At 44.6% G+C, this 21,030-nt stretch overlaps 1 protein-coding gene across 1 annotated transcript; it reads right to left on the bottom strand.

Moving 5' to 3' along the window:
* Positions 1 to 3,364: 3,364 nt before the first annotated feature.
* Positions 3,365 to 21,030, bottom strand: LOC119387550 (tetraspanin-6). The gene is made up of 7 exons (XM_037654974.2): positions 20,816 to 21,030; positions 18,099 to 18,287; positions 15,033 to 15,206; positions 13,165 to 13,299; positions 10,559 to 10,642; positions 10,078 to 10,158; positions 3,365 to 6,046 (listed from the first exon to the last, which is right to left on the bottom strand). Exons 1-6 carry the CDS (start codon positions 20,891 to 20,893, stop codon positions 10,090 to 10,092), a joined length of 729 nt encoding a protein of 242 aa, XP_037510902.1. The 5' UTR covers positions 20,894 to 21,030; the 3' UTR covers positions 3,365 to 6,046; positions 10,078 to 10,089.

Genomic DNA, 21,030 nt, shown 5'->3' with positions numbered 1-21,030 from the left:
GGCGCGTGCACAATACGACAACTGGCACCCGGCGAGGCCTATTGTTCCGCACCCCTCGCTCTGTTGTCGGTGCTTTCGAGGTAGTTTTCGTGCTTAACAGGTTTAACCCATGAGGCACCCAATACTTTCAATGTCTACCGCGCGCGGGGCCCCGATTTGAAAACCGCGCTGTCAACGTCACCACAGCTTGAGTTCACGTAGTCTTTGACGCTCCCCCGCATGGGGCGCCGGTTTCTTGTGGTTTTTAGGCGGGCGTTTTGAAGTGATGCTAAAATGGTCCACAATTAACTACGCTAGAATTAGTTGTACGATACGCTAGAGCATTTACGATTTAATTTAGAGATTACCAGACACAAAGCTACAAATTACAGCAAAAAAGTCACCAACAAAAATTTCGCTGTCAGGGGTCCTTTAACATCACTAGCGAGCGTTGTCTAGCAGGCTATGTGAATGGCCTAGTTTGTGACACTGACAAGATACTTAGTGATAATTAAAGCCTATTTATTAGCCTGCCTTGCCTGTTGGACTACTGCTTATCACTTGACAGTTTACTGGACATGGTTGCCTCCATAGAAGCAGACTTTCAATTTCATACAGCAGTACTGTGCTTGAGGCATCCACTTTTTGGCAGATCTGCCCGACGTGTAAAAAGTGAAGAAAGAAAGCCATATTATGGCTCCAAGCCGAATTGACAAGTTGCAAATACATAAGAGACTCCTACCGATAAGACGACTCATTTTCTGCTGGCAAGAACACAATTGCTTCAGTAGCAATGAGCATATGTTTACCTGCCATGTGCACAGTCAGCCAATTTCAACAAATGTGAGGGGCAAAGAATACAGCTCGCGATATGAATCAAATATAAGTTGCATTTGTCTGACCAGCACGAGCTCACTTACATCACCTATGCTTCCTTCCATCGGTGTGTGAGCACACATTGGGAAGATGCAGCATGAAAGGAATTTGAAAGCTGAGTGGTTGGTCTATCTTGGTAGATGTTGCAGCCTTGATGGGAAAAAACCCTTCCCCGGTACAGCAGAGAATTGACTACGGGAAAGTGTTTTAGCATGCTGAAGGTGGAGATCTGCATAGAAGGGACACTGCGCAAGTTGCTCAAGGATGACTGTAATTACAAACTTTGAGGAAGGGCAAGCATTTTCTTAACCGTCTTTGATCATCTAGCTCTGGAGTTGCATCTTGAGCTGTGCGCAGTTCCTTTAGCTGCTAAAATCGGTCATTTTTAGGACAGTTCTGGCATCCATTTGCAGCAAAAAAGAAGTGTAGCATTTGGGAAAACAAGACAGCCAAGTACAATTTATATAGTACATGTTTAACTGGTCAGCCATATTGCGAGGGCCAAAACATGTAAATTTTCGTAAGAAAGGTAAGCAAGATATTGGAAGCCACGATATGAACATCACTGGTGGCCCTTACTATACGCTGCGAGATCGGGCTACAGGTGGCAGCACTGTCGCCGCACTAGTGTGGATAGGCGGTTGTCGGCGCGTATACAAACGCACACAACAGCACTTCGTTGTGAGCGATTTGACCCGACTTCCGGCAAGCAAAATGCGTTGACTGCAGCTTTCTGGTATAATGTGTGCGGTCTTCATTCCCGAATTAATGCACGAAGTGCGCCGAACGTTACTATTACTTGTGAATAGAGCTGTGCGAATAGCAAAATTTTGGGTGCTAAGCGAATTCGAATATTGAAGTGTGAGTGCGAATCGAATCGAATATTTATCGAATATTTCGAAGTGAAATTGCAGAAAAAAAAGTTAGAGAGGATTCCTAAGCATATTCTTACGAGATAGCAACATGCAAGTTTCTTTTCGCTCGGTTGATGAAGCGCTGGCGGGGTGGTGTTTCATAGTTTTCTTATCAAGAATGAGGCAATGTAGAGGCCGAATTGTATTTATGTACATGATTTGGTGCAACCATAAACCTAACCACAACGCGCAAGCGCATGAGAGCCCTTTTTCTTTTTACCACCGAGCCGCTGGAAGGCTACATTCACATGAGATTTAATACAGTACTTCTCATCTTTAGGACAACACCAAGTGCACTTTGCAATGCGTTGGACCACACAGCGGCACCTACACTGATATGACTCTCGTGAACGGAGGGTACGACGACCACACGCAGCACTCTCGACAAGTGCACTCAATGTCCTTGTTACAGTACATATACAGCCGATCAAGGCCAAATGCTACTTTACATAGTGTTGGCATACGTACGAGCGGTTAAAGTTGTACTAACGCAACAGAACAAACCGTCCCTTTGAGGACCTGCATGGCGTACGCGCACTATGAAACACAACGTGGCTAGCAGACGACGCATGGAGCAATCCACACTAGGCGCAGGTTCAGCCAGAAGCCGCCAGGCGGCGACTCCGCTCGATCTCGTGGCCATATTCAGTTGACGTGCCCTTCAAAGTCATTCAGATAGACAGTAGGACATTTGCCATTCATATCATCCATACCACACTTCCACTTTCTTCCTGACCAATGAGCGGGTTTACACTACCATGGTTGGTAGGACATACGTGCTGTCAACAGCACTGAGGCAACGCCTTGTCTCTTGTGTTATCAGTATAATGACAGCAGTAATAATCACACTTGCCATTTAAGTCTTCTGGTCACTTCTTCACCTTAAGTTCTCTGTATTCATCGCGTGTGCCTGGAAAGAGATCTGTACCGGCATATCACACTGTTCAGTGTGCAGTAGTTGCAGTTAGTAAGAGAATGTGCACATGATGCACAACCCCTGCAAAAATTTCACCGCTGCAAAGGTGGCATAAATGTGCAACACTTATTACAGATATATATGTTGCTATAATTTTGTCTGCTACGGTCAACTGTAAAGTGATTTGCTTTTTAATCAACAATAACTTTGTATCTTGTTTTCTTCTGTCTACAATGAGCCATTAAGATTGTACTGAAGTGGCTTTGCTGAAGGCTGCTTTTCCAATGTTCCACACTTCAGAAGTGCCCAGAGCAGTGATTGGAGCTAGTCTGTGGCACTAGGCCACAGTAATTTGATAGCAAAAATGCATAGCACTGTAAAGCAGAATCTTAATTTAAGAGTGCAAGACCAGCAATGCCCTTATTTTTAATTTATAGTACCATACTAGCATTTCATCATTAAGAACAATGATGATTTGTGACCATACTTCATAGACTTTTCTCTTAACATTGTAGTTATACTTTCAGACAAACTTGTAGTAGTACTTCAAATTACTATTTGGAGACGAATAACCAAAAGCAGCGTTATCATGATGACAACTATAATATCAGGGTGACAACGCAAGTTCAGCTCGCCCTTTGTTGTTGACTGCTTTATAAATAAGACATGAGGCAGACTATGCTGTTACAGCATTTTATTTTAAGAGAGGCAAGACACACACACATTTACCAAGCTGGAATCAAAAAAGATGTCTAGAACATGTACAAAGCGATAACTGGTGACAGCCTTTTGCCGATGACCCCGCTTCTTTTGAAAAGTAGAAGCCGCAGCCATCCTGTTTTTTTTTTCTCCGACCAATTAAGGCATGATCAACCACCATAAAAACCTGCACATAATCTTTTTCCCTCTTGTAATGGTTACTTGTAAACTCTCCTGTACATAAAAACAATTGTTAACCCTTTTACAATGTCCTAAGCAGTGAACGAAAGCAATCTCTTCAAATGAAAGCCGCCCAGAAACCGTTCTTGGAGGACACCAGAATTGTCGAGGAAAAGAGCAATAAGCATGACACAAACATTTCCATGAGGCAAGCGCTTTCGGCACCTCAAGCAGACAGGACGATCTTTTTTTCTGTCTTTACTACCCTCGTATTGTCTCTCGCATTGACGTTTCAAGATTGTACGATATGCAGGGTTTTACAGTACCTTTGTATAAACGACCGTTGCGTCTACATCACACAAGCTTATTTTTTTTGCCTTTAGTGAAAATCACAGTGCCAAGGGCTGAAGTGCTTAATGTGTACGGAGAAAAAAAAAACAGCGTACTAAAACGGGCATTGATACACTGAGAAAAATAAAATAAAACAGAGATTCGCAATCCCATACTATCAAGCTAAAACAGAGACAGACTAAGTATTGAGGCACAAACACCGGGAAAATGTAATAAGCGCAATTCCTGCACAGCTCCCAGGCACAGTGAAGCGGTGCAGGAGACCGCCGGGCACGAGACTCGCGTGACCCCCCCCCCCCACCCCGATTGCACAAGGTTATGACCAGCTGAAGTGACTTGTGTGCAGCACTCGGTGCTAGCACGCTTAAATGCAGTTCAAGCAGAATGCAGCAAATTGAGACCAAGAGGGTAGCTCCGAGAGGAAATCCCAGGCAGCGGTATAATGTGCCCCTAGGACTCCTCGAGATTCGGTAAATTGTACTTGTATAAAAAAAAAAGTAAAACTCTTTAAGGTGTAAGCAGTATGTAAGTAAAAAGAACACCGACGCTCGAGATTTTAAGACTGCTTGGAAACGGCCACACGAAAGCAGCAGATGCCAGCACCCTTTAAAGGTGGTTGCAGCTCTTGAGTACTGCAGTGAGGAAAAGTGGGAGAGCCACAAGCTGCGGCTCTTACACTCGCATCGATGGAGAACAAGCTGTTCACTTGCTTGCAGAACACTTTGGAATGAGAAACTTGTAAGATAGTTTGAACACCTTTGTGGCTTGAGCATGCAGCCAGAAATGTAGCCTCATGGTCTGCATTGATACTATGGACAATGTCCACCCTCAAGCGATACGAAAGGTAACACCGACATTGATTTCGAAAAGATGTAGTGGCTTTCGTGAATTACCAGCTTGAAGCACGTAATAAGAGAGTGGCTCAGTCGCAAAAGCTACTAGTTGCAAATTAAGACGTCATATTCAAGTTCACGGCATCACAGGGTAATCACTCTTTGACAAAAAATGTTTGCACTCTCTTGGGACTAGCCTTGTCCCCACTCAATAACAATCATCCATATTGCTTGCTTTTCCTTTCTTCAAAGATGCGCGCTCGGTACTAGCAGCTGAAATCATGAACGCCGCGTGCATTTACTAGCATGACATCACATCCTTACCCACTTTTTAAAGAAGAAAGTGCATACAATACAAATGATTACGGTTTAGGGACAAGACACACCTCAAAGAAAGTAAACTGTATTTTTGTTGTTGATGTTGTTAAGTAATGAATTTGGCATACCCTCATAATGCTCACAATTACACTTACCAGAACCTGGCTGCAAGCATTTACGCTCCGATTTTCATTGCCCGCATGTTTTAACTCCCACAACCATCTGCGTAATGAGCTCAGGGAAGAGAAGGGCAGCAGTACAATGACTGTCTTGGCCAGTGCTCGTTTCACCAATCCAAAGCCGTGCCACTCAAGTTGCGGGCAGCTGCTTCTTTCATGCAACCATTTCAAGGCTGCCAAGAGGGGCGCCATTTCACAAAAGTAGATAGAGAGTTAAGTGCTGCAAAAGCAGGCAGGGTCGGGGCTCATTCACACTGGCGACTCGCAGAGGTTGCGTCACATTAAAGCTGGTCGCAAATGACCAAAGCAATTGTTTTGACTTAGTTTCTCACTGGTTGACGTTTACTGTCATGCGACTGCAGATGCAAACCTACCGAACCAATCGGCAGTGGAGCACGATGTCAGAACGCACTGACACTTAAGTTTACATTCCAATGGCAATGCAAGTAGGGTGAGGCACACATATAGAGCGACAATTAGGCGTGGCAACCAGCAGGCTGCCACAAATCACTACTCAGGCACCGATTGATGTTGACCTCTCTCGGTAGTCAGGTGAATGAGCCCTCGGGCGTGATAGCGTACAGTGTGACTGAAGTGTGTTGTGTGGCCATGAAGCTGGCCGGTGCTCGGTGTGTGCCTTGAAAGCTGCACGGGCCCCTTTATCCGCCGAGAGCAGTTTCTCAAGATTCTGCCGGGAGACATGAAGTTGCGCCTGGTGGAACAATGCTCTCCACACCGTGCCAGTGCAAGAAACACCGTAAACCTGCTGTTGTGATGTTGCACCAGCCAGCGTGCCTCCACCTGCACATATTAAGACCAGCACAGCGTGAGGTCAAAGCAAAGTGTTGCAAATAATGCATGTGCATAGTGCATCTTTGCTGGAAGTACAATCAAATGTACCTGTGAAGACCAACAGCGAAACTTTCAGCTAAAAAAGCTTTCATTATTGTTCGTCTGTTAAAGGGGTCATGAAGCACCCTTTGGGCTTGTTGAAAAAACACATCCTGTGGAAAGCTGACACGGCTATGAACTGCTCTGCCAAATATTACAGTCGTGTGCGCCGCGTAAAGGCCACAAGCGGAGCGCGAAGTTGCCGTTTCCCCAGGCACCCTCTTTTCAAACAGAGGCCGGTTCTCACTCTCGTCGGTGGGCGGGGCGTCTGCACGTTGACGCCGTGGATCTGCCAGTTTACGTCGCAAGAGACATAGCATGCTTATTGGCCGATAGCCGACGTAAATCAAGAGCGGCATTTGGATCAGATGCGCTTCTTGCCACGGGGTGCCGCCACTTGCCGGCGCCGCACTCCTCAGTACGTGGTAGCCGCACTCGCGCACGCGAATCACAGCGGGAGAGCAATCGCGTTTCATGACGCGCACTGACGTAACTTCTTTCCCCCGTGCCATCCCTCCCTATGTAGCTTCCAGTGCGCTCATGGGCACGAGAAAAGAGAGAAAGCGCTGAGAGCGTGCGCCAAACCCTGTAACTCTGCTTATTCTTGACGGATTCGAGAAATTTTTGCGGCAATCGATTCGGGAGGCAGTAAACTCTGATACTGAGGTCATTAGATCGTTACTTGGAAAAGTGGTTCATGACCCCTTTAATGCATTAATACTAGTAATTACAACTGCAACGTGCAACAAAATCTATAACAGATGCATGTTCTCGACTACATTTGCAATTACAAAAAGGCACACCTGTAGCTCGTTCCCGTCTGCTAAGCAGAAACCCCAAGACTAAACAGCACTTTTGAACATCCAGTCTTAAAATGTGTAACAAGATATATTGACGTCCCATTTGACAGCTTTACTAAAATCGTCCCACTAACAGCTCTGGCGAATTTTATCTGGAATGCAGATGTATTAACAGCAAAGCTGTTAAAGCTCACAGAAAAATGTCCCTGCTCCGCAAAAAACTATCATCATGATGAACGGGCATGTGCCACAGAATTTGGACAAATCCCACTACTCACTGCTCCAGCGTGGCCTGTAATATGATGGGTGAGAGAACGAGCACACAGAGAGAGAGAGAAAAAGAAACAAAGAGCCAGAAAGAAAGAAAGATATAAAGAGAAAGAGAGAAATTCTTGCTGAAAATAAAAAATTCTTCACGAAGCGGATTCGAACTCGCGTACCCTCGGTCCTAAGGCAAGCGCCCTAACCACTCGGCTATCCAGGCACGCTAGCAGAGCATAGCATAGCCTTGTATGGTATATAGTGTAGCAAGGGGGTGGGTGGGAAAGGGAAGTGAGTGTGAGGAGGAGGAAAGGAGGAGGGGAGAGAGTAAAGCGTAGCACAGAAAGAATGAGAAATAAAAAGAAATGCAGAGAGAAGGTCAACACAAGAGAGAGAGAAAATAAGATAGGAAGAAAGAGGAAGCAAGCATCGCATCGTCTAGCAACAAGATACCGCACCACCTGGCCAAGCTACGCATGCGCAGTAGCTAAGCCACACCCACAGACAGAGACATCGCAGGCAACCTCCCCTCTACAGTGCATAGCCTGGCTGCGTCCGATCGTGCCGAGACAGTCATGGGCGTCCTAAGAAAGTGCGTACTCCCGAGGAGGAAGCCGTGCATCTCAGAAGCTAGACGTGTCGGTCGACGGGGAAGTACGAGCGGCGACGAGCCCGTGATTTGCAGTGCCAAGCTTTGCGCAGCTTAGTGCAAACCTCCCGCATGTTTTACTTTTTTTCGAACTGTTTTGGAGATCGATGTCCCGAATGTGGTGCTAGAACTCTTCTCCTAACAGGCATAAATTCTCTACTACGGTAGGTTGTAACCGAAAACCAGTGGTGGTCCAGCCAAGTTTCTAATTTGGCACAATTTTTGGAGCAAGAAAAAAGCTTATTTGGAGGCAGATTTGTAGCAGGAGTAACTAGTGTTTAGGAGCAGCTTTGGAGCTGAAAAAATTGTGTTCCAGAGCATGTTTGGAGCAGAAAAAGGATGGAGTTTGGGATCACTTGGAGTAGTACAGCAGTAAGTCTGCAACTTTTTAGTGCCCATTCTTATTAATGAGCAACCACGAAATGCAGCTCTAGCGTAAACAAAAAGACAAGACCAATAACCAGAGAGCAGCCATTAATTAGGCTGTTTACATGAAATAATGTCATATGCAGGCTTCACCGCAACACACAAGATGTGCATTGTGGTGAAGCATTAGTAAATACAAGTGACAGGTGTAAAAATGTCATTCCCTCCTAGTTTCCGAGAGGGGAAGGGCGTAATCGCCGCTACAGACCCCTGTTCCCTCCTCCTCCTCCTGTTTGAATCTTAATTTACGTGAATGCGCCTTGTGTGGTTCTGACACGTTAACACGTCGGAAATCATTATGCGTGTACAGAACCCGTTTACAGCGCGCAGTGCCTAAAACGGTACAGCCGCATGGCCCGCGTGCATGATAAGCATACGGGCTTGGTTAAGAAATCACTTCTCTATATATTATCGACAGTTCCTCAATAAGAGCGATGAGTTTACGGACTACAGACAAAATCCCGAGCTGTCAATAAGGGAGATCGCACGCACATATTTTGGTTAGGCCAATTATAACGAGGAAACACACATCGATGGAATGAGGGAAAGTGCGTTCTGCGGCAGCATGCGAAAGCTATGCGTATTTGGTTCCACACTAAGAATATTTTGAACCATAAACGCTACACTGCTGTTTAAGCAGGCGAAATATGAACTTAGGTGCAGTTGGCACAAGATGCACTTGAATGGGCGCAGTGAGGCACACAGAGGTCGAATTGTAGCAAAATGGCGCAAATGGCACAGTTGGACCACCACTGCTAAAACAAACTGAAAAGACAACAAACAAGTCTTCTTAACTGATTGCCTGAACGTTGCAATTTGTCGTGAAACCAGTGCTTGCCCCTTCAGGTAACGCACTAGGCTGATATGGACAGAATGTACGACATGATTCATAAAAAATATTTCAAATATATTTTAACTAAAAAACCATATACTAGTACGACAAAACACACACAGCATAGGTAATGCTCCAGAAGCATTACCTATATTCCAGGTAGAGGTAATGGCTAATATACTGGATTAGGCTTGTGCGAATCTTTCAGCAGTTCGAATATTCGAACGAATATTACAGTATTCGAATTCGCTTCGAAACGAATTTAAATTATTATAAATTTCGACGTATTCGAAATGAACTAATAGGCATATGTAAACCGCATGTAACCCCCATGTAAAGGTGGTTTCACTGCGGCGCAGGGGTGCTATATGGTGAATACACCTTTCCAGGAGAAATCCGCACTGCCGCGAAGCCCTACTTCAAGGTTAAATGACGAAATTACCCTCACATATATTCATCATTTTTTAAGTTTAAAAGCTCGTTATACCGGCTTATATGCTCTAAATATGGCAAGATTTTAAAACATAACGTATTTTACAGGTTATCACTTGCATTCTACCCAAAGCCAAATCCTGCTACTATTCAAAATTGCTTCGACTTCCCTTTGAACCAAAAAGAATGACATTTGCACATGCCTTGTTTCAATTTTTAACAATATTGTGCAGGTTAGTTGGGTCATGACAAATGCGCTCATTTTTCTTTATAATATCTGATATATAAGATTCGAATTCGATTCAAAGTTATTCGATCAAATCACTATTCGCTTCGAATTTGCTTCGAACCTAAAATTTACTATTCGCACAAGCTAGATGCATAAGTAATGCTCCAATCCTAAGGTAAAGTGAGACAGATTGTTGACCTAGTCACAAGCCAGTTATCAACATCAAACACATACAGAGGTGGGTATTCCCTTCAAGAAACAGCTCCGGGAGCCACAAACAACAACATAAGTGACCATCAAATGGCTTCATACCTGATGTGGCACTTAGACGCGCTCGTATTTTGCCTTGTTGATATTTGAGGCCAGGCAGAAGGACAGCAACACACCAACAAGCTGGAAGAAGCAAGAAAATATTTTTGCACTGAGCAAGCTTAGTCAATACGTTTTCCCAAGGCTGCAGGCCATCCTTGAGGCCAGCGGTAAATTCTTCATTAAGCATACTAATTAATATAATTAATATGCCCGATTCAATAGTGAATGTGATGCTAGCATGTCTGAGCAAAACTAAGCAGCCCACAAGCTACTATCAGCAGTCAACAGCACAATTATCTTAGCTGCAATGGGAGTTCTATATTCCCTTCGTAATGGTTATGTGTAAGTAGTATCTTATGCCTCCAAGCAGCCCTGTTAGTGAACAATCTCTCCATTTAATTTGATTTGATATTAATTCCTCTATTCCAGCAAAATCAAAGAAGAAAAAAGGTAATTAAAAGCTTTCCGTTTGCAGCCTCACCTGAAAGAATGCAAAGCCGACAGCGCCTCCAGCAATGGCACTCAGATTTGTGTCCAGGAAACGAATGACCTTCACATAGCAGCCCTGCAGAAACACAATCCGAACAACGGTTCCATGTTTCAAACAGATGCTTATCAATAACTCTGACACACACAGTGCATGCAGCCAGCCTTAGCAAGAAAACACGAGTCAAGCTAGTTCAAGCTAATGTAGACCAGCCATGCTTTGGTATAATTGAGATAATTGGGCTATTGTGAATACTATTTTATTTTCTTCACTCATTAATTAGATATCTGGCTGCGAGGCAGCAGTTAAACTAAATACAGCGGTGTGAAAAACCTAATGTATATGGGGCAACTGAGAACTTGTAGACGAAACAAGTGTCACATCAGATACGACACAACTGCACATCAGCCACACTGTTCTATTTATGTTGCCACAAGGTCTGTTAAGGCAAAAGCATATTCAATCAAAATTTATTGGAACTGAAATGCAGCAAACGAATCTTGCTTTCTCAAGACTCCTGTACAGCAACTAGGGTAAGGAGAACCAAACAAGTTTGTGACCACATCTTGCAGTGGAGAAGCTAACTTGTGCAAGTACTACTACAGTATATGTCCTTCTAAGAAACATGCCAAATGCGACATTTTCATGTTCCAGAAGTGGTGCTGCACTTGAATAATGCGACTGGTATGAGTATTAAAAACTTTTCAAAAGCATCTACAGATACAGACCTCTGGTTCTTAATTGTTCTGGCTGCTCAGTGATTACTACTAGCAAGAGAGACATGTCAGGCGAGTTTCCTTTCAATGCAGTATGTAGGAAGAGATCACTTACTCTGTTATCCACTTTGTCAGTTCAAGCATACCTATAATTCATGTGCTACAACATGAATAGCAAGTGCAAAACTTGTGACCTGTTGTGAGTTTTGGCAGGTTTTTACAATGGGGTCTTCTTCTCTCATTTTATTTTGCAATGTTTCTTGCTGTGCCTAAGAATAGAGAACTCAGCAAACAGGTGGCTTTGCAAGCACCTCACAATGTGCTCCAACTCAGAGCACTCTGAGGCCATAAATCGGCAAAAAAAAGTGGAGCTCACAGACTCACTCAAGAAATGTATTTTGCATAGAGTTTCTTACAACAATACCTTGAGGGGAATCTGGCACTAGTGTCTACGCGGGCTCCTTGAGTGGCGCTTCAACCACCATGGAAATGATGGGAAGTACAGGCTTCGGATTTGCTTCGGATGGATTAGGTTCTTGAGATTCGCGACGCTTGTTTGCCGAGTGTAAAACAAAGCGATATGAAGTTATTTCCAATTAATACTTGCTTCATTCTTTTCTACGTAAAACTATTGCAAAAAGTTTAACTGAAACCTGGACAAATTCAACCACCAGGGTATGCATTGCTCTGCAATTGTGTTCCAGATTTGGCATCACAATATAATGATTTATTTTCTTTACAAAACTTCATACAAATGCGCTTGTCTTTCCCACGAAAGTACGCATTATCTATTTATGGAAATAACAGTACCGTATTGAGTGAGAAACACTTAACGTATCATCTGCTGCGATGCCAGATGCGTCTGTCCAAGTGGCCTGGCCCCCACGCATCTCTCGTTTTGTTGTGAAGTGAAGTCAGAGGAGCGTGACGGTGCGTCTATTTAGCTTCGCCGTCGTTTTGCAGTCGATTTGAAAGAGTTTTGACTAGTAGCGCTTATCAAAAAACGTGAACTCTATGCAATTTCCTGCAGTGACATGGGACGCTACATTTTTGCGCAGCGGTGAGTGTACGACGCTTTGCTAAAACTGTCAAATACAACCTGTAAAGTTGCAACGTGGCAGAAAACCAAGAAACCTAGCGGTCTTCAGCTTCTTTGAACAACCAAAGCACTGCTTGAGTGCTTTGCAACGCACCCCACTGCCCACGCCTCACAAAAAACAAAACTGAAACTGTAGAAAAAGATCTGTAGACAGTTCGTTAGCTAACAAAATCCAATCCGAAGCCTGTACTTCCCATCATTCCCATGGTGGTTTAACAATCGCAGCGCCAGTTTTCTCTCTAGGTTATTGTAAGAAACTCTATGGTATTTTGTGCTTAGGGCTCACTCCGACTCAGACTCAGACTCATGGCTTGATCTGGGTCTGAGTGAGTCTGAATGAGTCGACTCATGAGTGAGTTTGCCGACCTATGTCTGAGGCGCTCCCACCTCTGACCTTGGAGTGCGACGAAGGTCTGATCATGTGACTCATGCAGCTTTGGTTCTGGCACTACGTCAGCCACAACTGCATGTGTGCACCTCATTCATTTGCAACAGAAGATGCACGAATGTGTTTCCTGTTCTGGTCTCTGAGTGCTCTGATGAGTGACTGAATGTTCCGTTCGAACACACGTTCCCTGGTTCGAATCCACAGTGGGCTTCGCAATGTCGCAATCCGTGTAACAGCGTGCCGATGCCCAGCCGAATGTGCCATAAGTTTGATGCCGCAGCACAAAGAATGTTAAGAGAGCATAGACGTGTTCAGGCATATCACACACCTGATGTATGGGTCTAACCAGTAGCAAAGCGAACTCAGTGAAGCAGACCATGGGAATGCAGATGCCTACCTCTTGGTGCAGGGTGGCATCCTCTAGAGTGCAGGTGTCACGGCTAGAGCAGCAGCTCTTGGGGTAATGTTTGGTCTTCTGGAAGAACTCAGTGTCATTCCAGTCTTCCGGACCCTTCAGGCCACAGCATGTCAACTGCAGGCACATAAAATGTCTCATTCTCTCCTACTTATTTACATTCAAGGGCGGAAGCTGCTTTTTGGAACCAAAAATTGCAAAAGAAAAATGTAATTTTTGGATTCTGCTATTACTGATGCACAACCTCACCAATTTTCATGCATTCTAGATTACTGTTTTAGCCATAACAGCATTTTATATCGCATCAGCGACCGATGGTGTTTTTTTCATTGCTATTTTACGTTTCATTTTTTTAAGGGGGCCTTACAACTTCTGACGAGCTTTCCTCAGCTTCGGCACAGTAAATTTGATCATTTTTGTTGTGCTGAAAAGCAAAATGTTAAAAGAGTGCGAAAGGCTGTCAGGTGTTATTTCAGGAACTTATACTAATTGTTTATAAAAGTATAACTAAGGAAAGCACTTTTTTTCAGTCGTTCAAATGAGGACATTGAAGCTTCATAACCTTTGTTCTAGGAAAGCTAGAACCACGAAATTATACATGTTGCACTGCTAGACATGTGTGGAATCCAATGATGTTCAATACAGCATCAACTGTACAGCCAGTTAATGAATATGTGATCAAATGATGTTTGCATTACTAATTCATTTAAAATTAATGGCATATTCTCCATAAAAGCTGAGGTCATATCTGATATCAGCACATGAAAATACATAACCACTGAATTCCCCTTTAAAATACAGCTTACATCAGACTGAAGATGAGAAAAGTAGTGCAAATAAAGGAGAAAGACACTCAAGTGCCAGCACAAGTTCAGTTGTGGTGCCCCTGCAACAAAGCAGCGGTAATTCATGTGAGGAGCAAACGATACTTTTCCCGATTCTCTTATAGCTGCTGCAGAGAAAGTGGTTGTGCAGTGTTTTACCGGCTCCAAGTAGCATTGATGCATGAACAGAGCTAGTTCAATACTGTCTCCACACAATCCTGCTTTTTTGGGACTGCTGAAAGTTCTAGATTCCCACTGCAGTGACAGCTAGTCGACTAGCATCGTCCTAAAGGGTACCACGCTACCAGAGCGGCTGGCCGAGAGGTCTACCCACCACATAGAGCACCATCTACAGCAGCCAAACTACAGTGACCGGTGTGGTTGCCATTTTTAAGCATTTTCCTTTCTGTGGCAACAGTTATTTCGTCTTCTCCTGTAAACTTGTTCTCCCTCACTGCAAAATTCATTCAGGCAGCAAACTGTAAGTTTAAGATTAAATGCAATTATTAAATAGCTAATATAACCTACATACACAGGAGAGCAGTAACGTAAATATATAAAATCATGTAAAGAAATCAAGTGTTAGCAATATAAGAGCACAGAATGTGCAATGTATTAGATACGCAAAAAGTGCCACACAGGTTAAAAAAGATGAAAAAGCTTTTTAAGGGCTTTAATAATGTGCGCTGATAAGCTAAATAATATATGTGTGCATGCATGCTTTTGTGTACCTTTGAAGAAAACAGGGCCCATGGCCAAAACGTCAGCAGCTTACCAGAGAAAAGATTTTCTACCTGTGCATCAACTTTTACCACTTTGCGAATCCAGTGGCGCCTCATCTTCATTTGCATGTATATTAAATGAGGGCGAGGTAAGTGCCAATACCTTATTTGACTTAACATCAACTATAAAAATGGCACGTGCAAGTTTGATTTAAGAATATAATGCTTAAGTTTCAACATTGTTCGACATGAACAGTGAAGAACTTCAATGAAAAACATTTAAAATGAACACGGTGGTACTTGCCTTGTCCTGCACGAAATCCACCGTCTCGTCGGCCATGCCACCGTTTCCATTGTAGTGGGTTATGGAGACGTTCATGCCACGGCCAATGCCTTCACGCACCTGCCGGATGTACACATATCCCACTATGCCGGCTGTGAGCTCTGCCACAAAGACCAGCACCAGCAGAGAGCCAAACTGAAACGAGAACCAGCACTCACTCAGCTTTGTACACGCATTCCATACCCAGCAAGTGACCTATGCTAGTCACTCCTGAATGACTTAGCACGGCCCCTACATAAAATGTGGTAAAAGCCTGTTGTTACATTAAAGAAACAAAACAAAGACAATATAAGAACAAGACGAGAACTTGCCTGAAGTGCACATTTAAATGACATATTTACGCAAAATTTGAGATTGGGCTAGTTAGTAATCCACCTTCAACAAACAGCGCAGTAGCGAACAACGGACAAAGAAGGAGACAAAGACAGGTGCTGACTTCCAACTGGGGATTTATTGAAAATGCACATATATATATCAGCATGGGAAACGTGCAGCACCTACATGTGGTGCAACAGTCCACTGCGCCATTGCGGCCACTTCAGTTCCCACTCACATGCTGTGAATTGTTGTCTTTTCGCCTCTCCGTCTGCTACGCCCGCATTGTATGCAAGTGCGTGTGCGTGAAGGCGACATGCTTGATAAAACGGGTAGACTTTCAAAAAGTTAGCAGTGCAGGACTCTTTTAGGACCTCAAACGAAAAGAAAGGACATAAATTATAAGAAATTAATCATGTTTTCAATGTGACAGAAAGCACAGACGTGCAACAGAGCATTCTGAAAGGGCGTTTCATGCGGCAGACCAGCATAAACATGGAAGTGTAGGCCGTCACCATCGATGATTGTATGCATTATTTCTTGCCATTTGGTCTGCTTATTGCTAAGTAAACAATGACATTTGTGTCTGACATGTGTTAGACAAAACGCTCCGATGGGAGCAAGTAAAACATACGGTCGCCGAACTGCACGTGTTGCATTTAGTAATACCGTGGAAATTCAGCGGAGTATTCTGTGCTGTAGTTCAGCTCTATTTGTAGATGATGCTCAGGCTACATGAGTGCTTGAGTCACTTTGTCACGTGCCAGTTTTTCACGTGCCATCTTAGCGGTCACGTAGCGCAGCAGAACGGCGTGGCCAAATGCGTCTCTCTTGTGGTCCCAGACACATTTTTCCACGCATACGGAACTTCTTCCTTACTGTTCCCGTTTACAAACTGTGCCGCTCAACAAACTGCAGTACTGCACGAAAACCGCAGTAGCATACGAGGTCACTTAAAGGGGTCATGAAGCACCCCTTGGGCTGATTGAAAAAACACATCCTGCGGAAAGCTGACACGGCTATGAACTGCTCTGCCAAATATTACAGTCGTGCGCGCCGCGTAATGGCCACAAGCGGAGCGCGAAGTTGCCGTTTCCTCCCCAGGCACCCTCTTTTCAAACAGAGGCCGGTTCTCACTCTCGTCGGTGGGCGGGGCGTCTGTCCGCTGTACGTCGCAAGAGACATAGCATGCTTATTGGCCGATAGCCGACGTAAATCGAGAGCGGTGTTCGGATCAGATGCGCTTCTTGCCGCGGGGTGCCGCCACTTGCCGGCGCCGCACTCCTCAGTACACAGTAGCCCGCACTCGCGCAAGCGAATCACAGCGGTAGAGCGATCGAGTTTCTGACGCGCGCTGGCGTACTTCTTTCCCCCATGCCATCCCTCCCTGTCTAGCTTCCAGTGCGCTCGCCGGCACGAGAAAAGAGAGAAAGCGCCGGGAGCGTGCGCCAAACCCCCGTAACTCCGCTGATTCTTGACGGATTCGAGAAATTTTTGCGGCAATCGATTCGGGAGGCAGTACACTCCGATACTGAGGCCATTAGATCATTACTTGGAAAAGTGGTTCATGACCCCTTTAACCGGCTGCTAGTCGGTTCCGTCAGCACTGTAAAAATATCGGTTAACTTGCTTGGAGCGTAAATTCACAGCGAACTATCTACAGCACGTGCTTCATAAACATGCCCGGGATCACTTGCTTTACGCGGTGAATCCAGCATTCCCGCTGGTTTCTGAAGCATGGTCATGGCGAAAAACTGAAAAACTTTGTTCCAGTCAGGTAGTTCTTATAGCCATTGGCACAGTTTATGACACAGCAATTCATACGTGACAATGTGAAGCACCGCTAACAACCTGACATGGCTCCGCTCGTGGGTCGGCTGCTGCGTGAAGCACGCGAGTCGCTTTCGTTCACTCCCGCACTGCGGTGCCACAAGCTCAGCGCACGTTACCTATTGTCCATCACAAGTGCACATGCAAACTGTCACTAACAGATGTCAACAAGTAAAGTAGAAAAACCTTATCGGACATAGCAGTTTGACACTTATTTGTCTTCTTTTTTCTTCTGCATTTGTGAATCATGTCTCCTATTTATAGCATGTTTTTACAGTAGAGGGTCTGAACTGGAGTTGGGTGGTACTTACTCATCGCTAACAAACATCAGTGTAAAGCAAATTTCCGGTTTTTGTTCTCCTCCTGTATAAAAACTGGTGTGATATAACCGTTTCAGTAGCTTCATTGTGCACTTCCATCATAAAAAATATTGAGTCCCCTGGATCTTTTTATTACACTAGCTCAAGTGTTTTGTAGGTAAAGAAAATGCCACAACACAGTGCTCCCTACCAAAACTGATGCCAATGTCAGCACCTACAGAATTCTGTAAACTTGACGGAATGCAGTAGAACTTGATGGACAGATGCTCTAATCAGGCACCCTGTCACTACAGCCAACATTTTCACAAGTGGATGAGGGTGCTATTGAGGGTTTGTTGGTTTGTCATCATGTAACGACTTGGAGCATAGCGCAGCAAGAAACAAAGACACAAGAAGAAATGACAAGTGCTTGCGTGCATTTGTCACTTCTTCTTCTTGCTTTCTTGTTTCCTGCTGCACAATGCTCCAAGCCACTCCACGTGGGGACTTGTCTTTGACAGGACATCACTCTAATGGTCAGTGTTGAGCAACCAAAAGAACAATGAAGTCCCTGCATACTCACAATGTACAGTAGAACCGACTGGCCCTTGGCTGTGGCCACACAGGCGAGTACAGCAACCAGGAGCACAAGCAGGCCAGTGGCAATGAAGAGCAATGGCATGTGCCGGTTGTAGTCGGTCGAGAGCTTCAGCACATGGTACAGTGACACGTTCATCCATACTCCGAGAATGAGCAGCACCAGGCCTGTCACCTGTGAAGACGAAAATGGAAGCAGTGGCTTGATCACACACGCACAAAGAGAACTCGTGACAGCAACTTGTGAATGTTTTGTGCACGTCTATGAGTGAAATCGATGCAGTATCTTTGGGGCGGTTTCTCAAGGTGTGTTGAATTTTTATTTGGTTTCTTCTAAGCTGAAAAAGATGGTTGATCCCTCCGTCATAGGAATCGGAATAACACGAAAGTAAACGGTGCCCTTACAGAAGTAACTGAATGTTTATTGTACATTGATATAAGAGAGTTTGTACAATGTAAATTGATGCCTGGCAGCTACAGCATCGTTTAACGTGGATGCACTCACTTTGATGATTGGTGGTACATCTTCACCTCGACGACTAACGTCCATGTTAAATGATTAAACAAACCCTTGTGGTAGCTGTAGTAGTTAACGGTGAAAGCGTAATCAGAGAACTAGGTGTGATAGCCATAAGAGCGTCGCATATTGGACACAGAACTTGGTCGCCATCCCGCGGCGTGTTAAAATGTGATTGAACACCATGGCCGGACTAGAGGGAAACGCAAAGCACGTTGTGCTGCCCCAGTAGCCCGGCCGCGATTTTTCTCGGGGACAGCGCGTGAGCGGGGAACGCGATGTTACAGCCAGGTGAGGCAGGCGCGCGTCGCAGAGCTATTTTTGGTTTGGATTAGCATGATGCTATGAGTGAGGCCGACGCTTTTACGATGCTTGCGCTAAGATCGCCACCTCGCGGTGTGTTAAGGCCTTGACAAAATTGAACTTCCATTGAAAACGCGCCGAATGGGACGGACGTGTAACGCGTTGCAGGTGCTAATCGTGGAGGCCACAGTAATGAAGAATTGCTTTACTTTACTGCTCCCAGAGGGCAACACCACCCCGCCGACCGGGAGAGTGGTAGATATAAAAGGCGCGTTTGTAAAGCTTATAGAGTCTGTGGCCGTGGCGCAGTGGATAGCGTGCCTGGCATCTGTTGTTGCGGACCGAGCGGTCGTGGGTTCGATGCTCGTTGATGGAACTTTCTTCTTTGACATCTGATCGTGTAAATTTTTTCGAAGTCATTTCCGTGACGGAAATACATCACTGAAATCTTGGTGGACCATGGCATTAAACACTTTCGTGTTAAAAACAAATCACACAAAAGGTTCTTTGCAGAAAAAAAAAACGCTGGTCAATATTAATAGCAATTTTTGTTTCTTGGCTGTAAGCCCCCAAGTAATGAAGTGACTTTGATCAGTATATTGGGATATAAGTGCAACATACCCTAGCCACATTGCAAAACAGCTGACAATGGCATAACGTTGGACTTACTGCTTGAAGTGGTTTACATTTTAGCTGTAACAGTATGCACCATTGACCAAAGTAGCAAGGAAGCTGTATGATTTTTGATAACCCCAACCAGTGCTTTCAAATATACTCAGAGAAAATAAGATCTATGACTGACAATTATCTTCAAATACATTTGAGCAGATACCTTGCCGCAAGTTGTTAAATTGGATTTACATATTCATTTGCTTGAACTACTTCAGAGACAGGAAAGCATTAATTCCGATTGCTTCCTGGTTTTGCATGGACACGCACATCAACTGCACTGTTTGGTATTCTTATTCTTATTCAGTTAACATGCACTCACGCATCATCGGAATGGTCCTCGTGACAGTGCACTGAATGTTGCAAGTGCACATCGTTTTACAACTCTTCACATGACAGCCTGTGCAGAGGCACGCAGCGATAAATGAACGTGCGTATTTTCACAAGTGCAGGTTGTTATCCTTGTACGACAGTGTGTGAATTATGCTGCACATCAAAAACATCATGCACTGAAAAAAAAAAGAAAAAAAAAAGACTCGCAGTTTGCAATGAGAATGGCAATCAGATGAAAGCGATCGCTCACGCAGAGATCTAATTAAGCGATCGCTAATAAAGGTGACAACGCCTGGGCACCACCGCACACCATCGTATGTAAGTAATCTCCAGGCTTGCCTTATCTCGCGTTATATCTCTGTCGCGAAAGTGAACCAAGCTTTAGGCACTATGTGATATCAATCATAACTACCGAAATGATTTAATTCGTTAATTATAGACACGAAAGGTATTGACCTTTTCGCGTCTCACTGTGGAATGTCTGAAGTGTCACACGCATTTCGTGATTGAACGGTTCGGCGCCCTCCTTTGTTTCTGCGCGGAAGCGAAACCAACCGCTGCAGGTGAAATTATTTTTTCTGCGCAGCAATATGGCTGTTAACGCTGATATGTGGCAATGAATAAGACTTCAATGAGAAAAACCACATCGCTCATTGCGAGCACTAGTGCCTAAGTTGCCCAAACCTCTCACACTACAGCAGCATTTCCTGATCAAGCATATGGCACTGCGAAATGGGCACACGAATCCACTGGACCACCGTTCGCAACGAATACCAGCGCGACACAACAGCGACTTGAATTCCAGTAACCTGCGCAAAGTTCCTTCGATTTCAAAGCAAAGAAGAAGACATGGTAAACAAAGTGATCCGGGCTCTACTTACGCCAAATATTATATTGAATGTCATGAGCAAAAGCTTCATGAGGTTAATGCAGGCCCCTGTTTGCAAGATTTTCCCCATCGTGATGCCTCTCTTCACACGTCGACGACTTCTGAAGTTCGTTCACAGTCGCTCACAAGTGATGCAGCAACCGCAGTGATATTGACGACTTGACCGTGTGACGCACAAGCTCTGCAGGAGCACCGGCGCACAGCAAA

The sequence above is a fragment of the Rhipicephalus sanguineus genome, chromosome 3 (assembly GCF_013339695.2).
Source record: "Rhipicephalus sanguineus isolate Rsan-2018 chromosome 3, BIME_Rsan_1.4, whole genome shotgun sequence".
Taxonomy (NCBI): Eukaryota; Metazoa; Arthropoda; class Arachnida; order Ixodida; family Ixodidae; genus Rhipicephalus; species Rhipicephalus sanguineus.
This window is presented reverse-complemented; position numbering and strand designations above follow the sequence as displayed.